This window comes from Felis catus, chromosome C1, assembly GCF_018350175.1.
Source record: "Felis catus isolate Fca126 chromosome C1, F.catus_Fca126_mat1.0, whole genome shotgun sequence".
Classification (NCBI taxonomy): Eukaryota; Metazoa; Chordata; class Mammalia; order Carnivora; family Felidae; genus Felis; species Felis catus.
The window spans coordinates 163,371,479-163,382,676 of record NC_058375.1 but is presented as its reverse complement, the minus strand read 5'-3'; the positions used below and the strand labels follow the sequence as shown (position 1 = coordinate 163,382,676).

General features: G+C 42.7%; 1 protein-coding gene across 1 annotated transcript; it reads left to right on the top strand.

The window, feature by feature from the left end:
- Positions 1 to 1,083: 1,083 nt before the first annotated feature.
- Positions 1,084 to 4,597, top strand: ATP5MC3 (ATP synthase membrane subunit c locus 3). Its single transcript, XM_003990884.6, has 5 exons — positions 1,084 to 1,108; positions 1,295 to 1,403; positions 2,589 to 2,666; positions 3,197 to 3,390; positions 4,080 to 4,597. Exons 2-5 carry the CDS (start codon positions 1,365 to 1,367, stop codon positions 4,192 to 4,194), a joined length of 426 nt encoding a protein of 141 aa, XP_003990933.1. The 5' UTR covers positions 1,084 to 1,108; positions 1,295 to 1,364; the 3' UTR covers positions 4,195 to 4,597.
- Positions 4,598 to 11,198: the final 6,601 nt, after the last annotated feature.

Genomic DNA, 11,198 nt, shown 5'->3' with positions numbered 1-11,198 from the left:
CTGAGGGCTTCTCCCCAGGGTTGCTGCTAGATGATACTGAACCTTTGTGCTAACTAGAAAAAGGGTGATCCTCTGGGTGGATGTTGTCCCATGCCAACTCTCTAGGTGGAGTGGGTGTGATTTCAGCCCCCAGCTATCCCTTCAGCTCGTCATACTAGATGTTTAATCTTTTATGTTGGCTTGTATCACTGCTAGTAGTCATTTGTTAGAACTACTAAGTAAAATTTACAGAATTTTAGATCCACCAGAAGTTCAGTAGGAGCCATTTTTTTCTGAGACATTTCTGCATTCATCGAAGAAGATGATGTGTGCAAAGTTACCAAAAACAAGTGTTAAAGTTGGGTGGGTTTTGACAATACTCAGACTTTCCTTAGTCCCGTGAAATACATCACATCCCTTACTTTTTCCAAGCATAGGGCTGGAAGAAAAATTGACCTCCCTTACTTTACAAAAGGCAACTTTATGCTCAGTCACATAACTTTTTGATCTATTCACATGCTCATTCCTTTGTCCCAGTATTTCTAGGTCCTGTCTTCTGTCGCCCAAACGATTAGCCATACTTCTGGAATACTTTTCCAGATTCCTTTAAAGAAATGTGCTTTGCTGGGACCTAATTTCGTCGGTCAAGCAGTGACTGAACTCCTTCCCCACGCACACACAGAGTCCAGTTTCACAAAAAAGGAGAAAGACCGGGAAGGGGGCCCCTCCCGTAATGAAAGAACAATGAAAGAACAACTGATTAAAAGGCCAAATCTCACAAGGTGACAATTGAAAGAAAAAGTCACGCTATCCTCCGCCCAGCTCAGATCAAAAGGGGAACAACCTGTTCAATTCTCTCAGCCAGGGCCAATTTTCGATTTCTTCTTTCTGCTTCTCCTCCACCACCCCCTGCCCGCCAGCCCACCTGTGTGGGACTGTCGTTGTCCTTCCCAACTAGTTGCCAATAAAGTTGGTACAAAGTGACCTTGAGCGGCTTCCCTACTGCCCCGTTTCCCCGCCTTCTCCATCCGGGTGCCGCGGCGCGGATAAGAGCCGGACCGCGCCTGCGCGCCGCGCGCCGCTCCTTCGACCTCTGCCGCCGCAGTTGCCGCCGCCACCTCCCGGGAAGGTAAGCGGAGGGCGCCACAGCCGGGCCTGGCCCGAACGGAGCGGCGTCCAGCCGGGATCCATTCATTCTGCTGGCGCCTTGCTGGACGAGGGCCCGAGCCGACGGCGTGCTCGGGAGCCCGCGGGACGTGGGTGGGAAGGACGGGCCCTGGAGGGCACTTGACCTTAAGCCCCTTTACTTCCGCAGAGGGGAAGCAGAAGAGCCCACGTCGCCATTCACCCACGTCCTCCAGCCGCGCCGCCCCGAAGACTGTAAGATGTTCGCCTGCGCCAAGCTCGCCTGCACCCCCGCTCTGGTGCGTAGCCCAGGCTGGGCCGGGACGCGGAGGGCCGAGCTCTTGGCCCGGAGCGTCCACGTTGTTGAATGGGGCACGGCACACCAACTTCGGGGGACAGTTCACCCCTTCACCTCTTACCCTCTGTGTCCTCTCCTGCCTTTCCTTCTGATCCTGGGGCACCTCGCTCGGCTCCTCCCCACCAGTAGGGCGGTGGGGCTCAGCCGCGGCCTAGTTGTCACGCTTCGCTCGCTGTAGGTCAAACCCTCCTTGCAGCTAGTGCCGGAGCGGCCCCCTCCCCCACCTCCTCGGTGACTCTGGGGTTGGGGTCGGCGCGAAGGTTGGGGTGCTGTTAAGGATGCTGGGGGCCTGTGAGGCCTACTTGACCGCATTAGCGTTTTCCATTGCCTATCTGTAGGTCAAACTCGCTGCTGCAGAAGGAGGGACTTTGCCTCACCCTGTGTGGGCGGAGGAAGGTGGTGGAGGAGTCGAAAGTCTTTCTTCCTGCCTCTGGCTGTCATTTCCATAACCATTTTGGAGGCTTTAGGTGAAGTGAGGATGTGGGGGACTTGTCTTAGAGAATCAAGTCTTGGTTCTGAAGGGATTTTCTGTGACCTTAGTTTAGTGGACGGTCAAGGGCAGAGACGCTGGACTGCGAGACATTCCTTATGGTCAGAGTATTTCCCCGATGATTCGTACGTTGGTACAGAATTGCTAAAACTGCTTTTTTATTTTATAATTAACGGACATATAGGAATATCTTGGAAGTTGTGGGACTCATATTAACTGATGGGCTATTTTAAATGACAAGGTTTTCTAGCAACACTCCGATATACTTGTTGCTGCACATAAGTTTACTGAAGAATGTGGCATGTTTATTGCTGTTCTTCTGATCTGAGTTGTGGCACCACAGTAACTGAAAATCTAAAAATAATGCTTTCTTTCCACCAATTGTTCTTAGAAGTTTTATTCAGATTATTACAAATAGGTTATGTACCACACTTTAAACTTTAATTAGCAACTTTAGAACTCTTAAAATACCTTCATGGACTGAAAATAATCAAACAGCAAGATACCAGACAATACAGAAAAGTCATAAGCTCTCTAATTCATTTTTGCTGCTTGCTTTTTTAGAACTCCTGGTACAAGAAGGGTCATTGAAGTCTTATCCACTGTTAATATTTGGAATATTTTTTTCATTCATAGATCCGAGCTGGATCCAGAGTTGCATACAGACCAATTTCTGCATCAGTGTTATCTCGACCAGAGACTAGGACTGAAGAGGTAATAGCAGTAGTAATAGAAATTGAGTAACCCTACCAAGTAAGTCCTGTGGTTTTAATCAAAGGGGAGGAAAAACCTCATTTGTGAATGGTTTGAGAGCAGTCTTTCTCCACCCTTTTGTCAAAAAAATAGTGCAGAGGATAAGCCAATGAAAGGAACTTCTGTATCCAAAACTTACCTACTTGAGGTGTCCAAGAAATGGAGTCCAGTCCGTCTGTATATTTAAATACATAGTTTTGAATGCCTGTATTTAAGATTACACTTGCTACAGTTATTGAAAAGCCTGCCCCACCAAAAAGCATATTCAAATACACTGTCTCTTAATTTTCAACAGCCTTATAATAGATATTGTTCTCCCTATTCTACAGCTTTGGAATTATTCTAAACTCTTGATTTTTCCATTGTGCCACACCACCTCCTATTCAGACTCAGTTACAAAATAGAGAAGTAGCTACCATTTACAGGATAGTAATTAAAATAGCTACTTGTGATTATTGATTTGACCTTTGCCTTTATTTCCTTTTGTCTAGGGCTCTACGGTATTTAATGGGTCCAGGACTGGTGTGTCCCACCTAATCCAAAGGGAGTTTCAGACCAGTGCAGTCAGCAGAGATATCGATACTGCTGCCAAATTTATTGGTGCAGGTGCTGCCACTGTGGGAGTGGCTGGTTCTGGTGCTGGTATTGGAACAGTCTTTGGCAGCCTTATCATTGGTTATGCCAGGTAATTTCTTTCACCAAATAAGCTACTTTAAGAGCATGCTTGACATAGTTGGAAACTTGGAAAACTAGTCAGATAATAAGTACTTTGTATTAAGGGCCAACTCTGTGTCTTGCATTGTATTTTGAGGGCTTTGCATGCATGAGCCCACTTAACTCTCACAACACCCCTTGGAGATATACTCCAGGTTACCTGTGAGGGATGAGCAACGTAGAAATTACACTGATTGCCCAAGTAGCTAGTAAGTGTCAGAAAATAAATTTTAATTCTGACTTCAGAGTCTGTACTCTTGATTGTGAAGCTGTTTTTGGAATATAGTTAACAGCACAGTCTTTAGAAGTATCAACTTCCGTTTTATTTAAGACCTTATTTCCAAACTCTTAGATCTTAAGAGGTACAGAACATACTTTCACAGGGATAACAAGTATGTCTGAACCCCTTAAAATGGATGAAGACTAACCATGTATATTGACATACAGAGTTAGCTTCCTACCTTTTCCCCATGTGATTAGGATTGAGGAGAAAGGAATAGCAAAAGCAGAAATAAAAGAGAGCTGGGCAAATACTTTTCCAGGACTCACCCAGTTTACAAAGATCCCACAGTAATAATCTGATTCTTTAGCATTTACCAAACATTCTGAAATTCAAATAATATTTCAGAGTAACAATTACATGTGTTGTGTCTCTTTTAGAAATCCTTCGCTGAAGCAGCAGCTGTTCTCATATGCTATCCTGGGATTTGCCTTGTCTGAAGCTATGGGTCTCTTTTGTTTGATGGTTGCTTTCTTGATTTTGTTTGCCATGTAACAGAAATTACTGCTTGAAGTGTTGGCATTCATATTAATTACGGATGTAATTCTGTGTATCTTACTGTGACTCCGAAAACTATAGTGTTGGTGTCATGGAAATGTACGTTATTTCCAAGGTCATTTCATTAAAGGTAAAAACTTTAATTTTTGCTGTGATTTGTACTTACCTAAATTTAGATCATCATAAAGAAGAATATGCATTCAGATAGATGCTGTATAAGGCAGAGGAAACTACGGCTGTTGGCCCATGATGAAAAAGATCCAATTTCATGAAAATTCTCTTATATAGTATTCTGCATATTGTAATTTGTAGGGCTTTTGGTTATCCATATAAAGGAGAAATATGTGTTTTCAGCTTCTATGAAACATGATAAATTAAACCAAAATAGTTAATTGCTTGAGATGGTTTTGTGTTTTTAAGAGCTAACATGAGTTATAGGGTCTAGCAATACCTAGGAGCAGAATTACCTTCCAAGACTAACTTGGCTAGTATTACACAGCTGGATCTAAAAATAAATGTCAGCTTTTTAGGAATTGAAGTCTTGTTAAACTGGGGGGAGGGGTTGCTTTTCAGTTATGTCTCACGTTTAACAATTAAGTGTCCTATAACAAAGTAGAGTTTCTAAGAAGAAAATCTAATTAGCATCTAGTTTCTTACTTGAACAAGGCTCTCGTTAAAAACCAAATACCAAAAAGTAAGCTGAATTGGCTATATTTTTAAAGCCAAAAGTTGCTAAAGCATTGGTTATCACTAGAATTTGGGGATGCTAGTTGATTCAACAGTACTTTGTTTCTAATACTACACGGAGTATGTTAAAGAAGAATGTAGAAATTGTACCTGTAAGATTTGATGTCTAGATCTTGGGAACCAGTTGTGGAAGGACAAGGGTATGTGCATCACACAAGTGCCACTCCCTGTCCTAGGAACTTAATGTATCTTAGGTAATTTAGTCCTCGATGACAATCTTCCATAATTAGGGAGGAAAGATGAAGAGAAAAAAAGCCCAGAGGGGTTAATTCCCCAAATCACATAGCCATTAAGTGGCAGTGTCAGGGTCCAGATTCAGACCTTCCTTGATTCCAAAGACCATGCTTTGATTTTTTTTTTTTTTTTTTTGCTTTTTCTTCCTTTCTTTTTTTTTTTTTTTTTTTTGTAAGGGATGACAAAGGAAAAGCTGACTTGGGAGAAACTGTTTTGTTATAGAATTTAAAGCAAAAAATGGAAGTATAATTTTACAGATAGCCTTGTGGGCTTGAAAAGAGGAAAGGAATGGTGTTTGGTATGGAGTAGATTTGAATAAAAGCAGTGCAGAGCAGCAGTAAGAACCCAGCTCCCGATAGTAACCTGAGTTGGTAATGAACCTCGTTAACCTCACTGTATGACTACCCAGTAATATTGGAAAGTTTGTTAACACAAACTCATAAAGAGCAGTGAGGATTATTCAAGTCTGGTTATTGACAAGAAGAAATGACAGGTCAAAGGGGCTCTAAGCAACAGCAAGCCAGCACATTGTTCAACAGGCTGACCTATGAGCTTCAAACTGGGTAAGGAATGAGTAGAGCCACAATAGTGACAAGTTGGAATAAAAGAGGCTGGTCAAGGGGATTCTGGAAAGATGGAGTAGGAAGCACCAAGAATCTTCACCACCTACACAGCAATTGCACTGTCCTATCTAATAGAACTGTTTTGGAACTCTGGTCTATTAATGGCTTGCAACTTCCAAAGGAAGGCTTGGACTGTAAATTGGGGTTAATTTCAATTTCAGGTCTTCATAAAGTAGCAGCTGCCAACCCTCAGCCCCAGCCCCAGGGCAGGCCACTATGTACATCTTCCTGGAGCAGCTTACACACAGCTTACAGGAGCCAGGGTAAGCAAAATGAACCCTGCCCTGCAAATACTGGTCATCAATGCTTTTATCACAGATTGCTACTTCTGATTACAGAGGTACAGATAAAGACGAAGGTGGCCATTGTTGCTGTACCTCCCTTAATTGTTACAAGCCCCTCTCCACTCCCAACTGAAGTGACTTCAGGGGATTTAAAGAGCTGGTATTCATTTCCACCCTTTTTTCTCTTTCCCCTTTTGGGAGCCAGACACTAAAGACTAGGACATTCAAAAACAACTGTATATACAGGGAAAAGTTGAAAGTGATCAGTCGTGTCCAAGAAAAGGCACAGGCTCAGAAAAGACCTGAGAAAACAGTAAGTTTACACATCAGGCTAATCCTTGGCACAGAGATCATTTACAACAATTAAACAAAAAAACCCTAGGAAAGAAGGATAATCTGCCAGAGATACCACATTATTCAGGTATCTAGTTTGCAACAAAAAAATCACAAGGCATTCTAAACAGGAAAGTAGCGCCCGTTCAAAGGGAAAATAGACTGTCCTTGGAAAAGACCTGATAGCAGATATCTAGATGAAGACTTTAAAACAACCATCTCAGAGATGATGAAAGAACTAAAGGAAGAGGTAGAGTAAGTTTAAAAAGTGATATATGAACTTCCTTATACTGAAACAGCACAAAGCTGTAATAATCAAGAGTGTTAATGGCATAAGGAAAGAGTAGACCAATTGGATAGACAGCCCAGAAATGAATCTTTGCATATATAGTCCAATAAGTCCCAATTTTGGTAAGAGTGCCAAGACCATTCAATGGGGAAATGATAGACTTTTCAACAAATGGGGACCTCGGAAACTGGATAGCCACATGCAAAAGAATGAAGTTGGACCCCCATCTAACAACATACACAAAAGTTTACTCAAAATGGATCAAAGACTTAAATACAGAACCTAAAATTACAAAGCTCTCAGAAGAAAACAAGGCAGGGTGCCTGGGTGGCTCAGTCAGTTAAGCATCTGACTCTTGATTTCGGCCCAGGTCATGATCTCATGGTTCCTGAGATTGAGCCCCTCCTTGGGCTCTGCGCTGACAGCAGGAGGCTGCTTGGGATTCTCTGTCTCCCTCTCTCTCTGCCCTTCCCCCACTTGTGTTCACGTGCACAAGCACACGAGCTCACTCTCTAAATAAACAAACACTTTCCAAAAATGAAGAATAGGCAAAAGCTTCAGGACACTGGATTTGGCAATAGTTTCTTGGATATGACACCAAAGAAAGGCAATAAAATAACAAAATTAGATAAATTTAAGATGAAAATTTAAAATTTTGTGCAGTAAAAGACAGTCAACAGAGTAAAAAGACATCATACAAAATGGGTGAAAACATTTGCAAATCCTGTATTTGATAAGGGCTTAACAATATCCACAATATATAGAGAAGTCCTAAAACTCAATAAAAACACAACACAATTTTAAAATGTTCAAAGGACTTAAATAGCCATATCTCTGAGGAAGATATTCAGATGGGTAACCAGTACATGGTTGTGTGATCTGAAAATATGCGTGGTATGATCTCAATCTTTCTGTATTTGTTGAGGGCTGTTTTGTGACCTAGTATGTGATCTATTTTGGAGACTGTTCCATGTGCATTCAAGAAGAATGTATATTCTGCTTTAGGATGAAAAGTTCTGACTATATCTGTTAAGTCCATGTGGTCCAATATCAGTGTCATTTAGAGCCGTTGTTTCCTTATTGATTTTTCTGCCTAGATGATCTGTCCATTGTTGTTAAGTGGAGTATTAAAGTCACTACAATTATGGTATTATCACTAAGTTTATGTTTGTGACTAATTGATTTATATGTTGGATACTCCCACATTGGGGCATAAACATTTACAATTGTTAGCTCTTCTTGATGGATAGACCCCTTAATTATGATATAATGCCCTTCTTCATCTCTTGTTACAGTCTTTATTTTAAAATCTAGTTTGTCTGGGGTGCCTGGGTGGCTGGCTCAGTTGGTTAAGTAGCGGACTGCGGCGCCGGTCATGATCTCACAGTTCGTGGGTTCGAGCCCTGCATCAGGCTCTATGCTGACGAGCCCTGCATCAGGCTCTATGCTGACTGCTCAGAGCCTGAAGCCTGCTTCGGATTCTGTGTTTCCCTGTCTCTCTGCTCCTGCCCTGCTCATGCTCTGTTTCTCTGTCTCTCTCCTTCAGAAATAAATAAACATTTAAAACAAAATAAAATAAAATCTAGTTTGTTTCATATAAGTATGGCTACTCCAGCTTTCTTTTGACATCCGTTAGCATGATAGATGGTTCTCCATCTCCTCATTTTCAATCTGCATGCTGTCCTCAGGTCTGAAATGAGTCTCTTGTAGGCAGCACATAGATGGATCATGGGTGGTTTTTTTTTTTTTTTAATCCATTCTGATACCCTATGTCTTGATTGAGGCATTTAATCCATTTACATTCAGAATGATTGTTGAAAGATACGGATTTAGTGCCATTGTGTTATCTGTAGATTTCCATGTTTGTGGCCATGTCTCTGGTCCTTTGTAGTCTTTGCTTTGTAGTCATGCAGGGCTGGTTTAGTGATCATGAACTCCTTTAGTTTGTGTTTGTCTAGGAAAGCCTTTATCTCTCCTTCTATTCTGAATGACAGCCTTGCTGGATAAAGGATTCTTAGCTGCATATTTTTCCTATTCAGCACATTGAACATTTCCTGCCACTCCCTTCTGGCCTGCCTAGTTTCAGTGGGCAGATCTGTTACTACCCTTATGTGTCTACCCTTATAGGTTAAGGACCATTTGTCCCTAGCTGCTTTCAGAATTCTCTTTATCTTTCTATTTTGCCAGTTTCACTGATATGTCATGGTGTTAACCTGTTTTTGTTGATTTTGAAGGGAGTTCTCTGTGCCTTCTGGACTTGGATGTCTGCTTCCTTCCCCAGATTAGGGAAGTTCTCGGCTACAATTTGTTCAAATAAACCTTCTGTCCCTTTCTCTCACTCTTCTCCTTCTGGAACTCCTCTAATATGGATATTGTTACGTTTCATGGAATCACTCAGCTCTCTTAATTCTCCCCCTTGTGATCTAGTAATTTCCTTTCCCTCTTTTTTGTCAGGTTCATCATTTACCACCTATTTTATCTTCTATTTCACCTATTCCCTCCTCTGCTTCTTCCATCCTTGCTGTCACTGTATGTAGTTTATTTTGCATCTCATTTGTACATTCTTAATTCATCACGACTAGTTCTTAGATCTTTGATCTCTGCAGCAAGAGCTTCTCTGCTGTCTTCTATGTTGTTTTCAAGCCCAGCTATTAGTCTTATGACTGTTATTCTAAATTCTTGTTCTTATATATTGCTTATATCTGTTTTGAGCGATTTTCTGGCTGTCATTTCTTCCCAAATTTTCTTTTGAGGAGAATTCTTCCATGTTGTCATTTTGGGTCATTTTGGTCCGTCTTATGTGTATTTTAATAGCTTGTTATATTCCTGCACCTGAACTACCATATTAAAAAGGGGTCATATACTGTCCAGGGCCTGGCGCTTCAGGAAGCATTCTTGGTGTATGTTGCAGACAGTCTGTTGTTGTGTTTTGGCTGTTCTATCTCGCTGGTCAGTCCTCTCTGCAAAGCTCCTTCTTGCTTGCAGTAGTGAGTGTTTGGACCTTCAACCAGGTGTGCTTTGATTTGTTCGTTGAAGTAACCCTGGAAAAAAAGGAAAAAAGGAGGGGAGGAGCCTGATCCCATAAAAGAGAAAAACGAAAGGGGAGAAAAGAAGACTAACCAGAATAAAAAAACAAACAAACAAACAAACAAACAAACTATAAGGCTAAATCCAGAGAAAGAGAAAGGAAAATAAAGAAGAGATAGAAGGGGCGCCTGGGTGGCGCAGTCGGTTAAGCGTCCGACTTCAGCCAGGTCACGATCTCGTGGTCCGTGAGTTCGAGCCCCGCATCGGGCTCTGGGCTGATGGCTCGGAGCCTGGAGCCTGTTTCCGATTCTGTGTCTCCCTCTCTCTCTCTGCCCCTCCCCCGTTCATGCTCTGTCTCTCTCTGTCCCAAAAATAAATAAACATTGAAAAAAAAAATTAAAAAAAAAAAGAGATAGAAAAAAGTGTAAAAAGAAGAGAGTAAAAACGCCTGATCAAAGAAGCAAACAAAAAATTATATATAGATACATTTCTATATTTTATATCTATAGACCTACATCTATATATAATATAGAGAGATATGTAGATATAGATAGATGTAAATATAAAATAAGAATTGGCCAAAGACAAATCAGAAACCATAAGCCTGGTTCCAAAAGGAAAAAAATAAGAGGGCAGAAAGAAAAAGAAGACAGAGACAAAGAAAAACAAAAAATCAACAGTTCGTCTGTTGGTGCCTGGGACCAGTGGCTGTGCTGGCCTGGCGGAGAGAGGCAGGCTGTATCGGGGGTCAGTCAGCTCCAGTAGATAAGCAGTTGCCACGCAGGGAGGGGAGGGCTCAGGTGTAAGCGGGTCCCACTTCCCTTGGGGGCCTCTGAGTTGCTCTCCCAGTCCCACGATGCTGGTGTTGGGGAGAAGAATGGCGACACCCCGATCTCTCCTCCCCTGACCGGGTGTCTCAAACCACACTGTTCAGGCAGCCCTCAGCCCTCACAGAGTAGCATGGGTGGCCGGCTAGCCCTGCTCCACAGGTCTCCCCCGCCTCCTAGGTGCTCGGCTGGGATTCAAAACCCAAAGTCTTAAATGACCCTGCACCGAGTGGACCCTTTCGTGGTGCAGCGTCACTCAGCTCTGCTGATAAAAGGGCTTTCTTTGGCTGGCACATGCAGGGGTTCACAGCACTCGGAGGAGACTGCTCTCTCCTAGGGCACCCCTGAGATCGCTACCATGCCCTGAGCGGCTCCTTCCCCTGCCAGCCAGCACACGCGCACAGACTGGCCTTCCCTCCGGAGAAAGTCGCGCACTTTTGAAACCTCCGAGTTTCAGCTCCTAAGGCTGTTTGCAAAATAGAAACTGGCACCCTCCCTATTTCTCGTTCCCCAGTCCGTGGTCTGGAGAGGTTTGCCTCTTGTGCTAACTCAATAGGGCAATTTCACAGCCTTTCTCTCCCTTTCTCACCCTTTTGTCTTTCCATAGAAGGGGTTCCCTCCCCTCTGTACCTACACC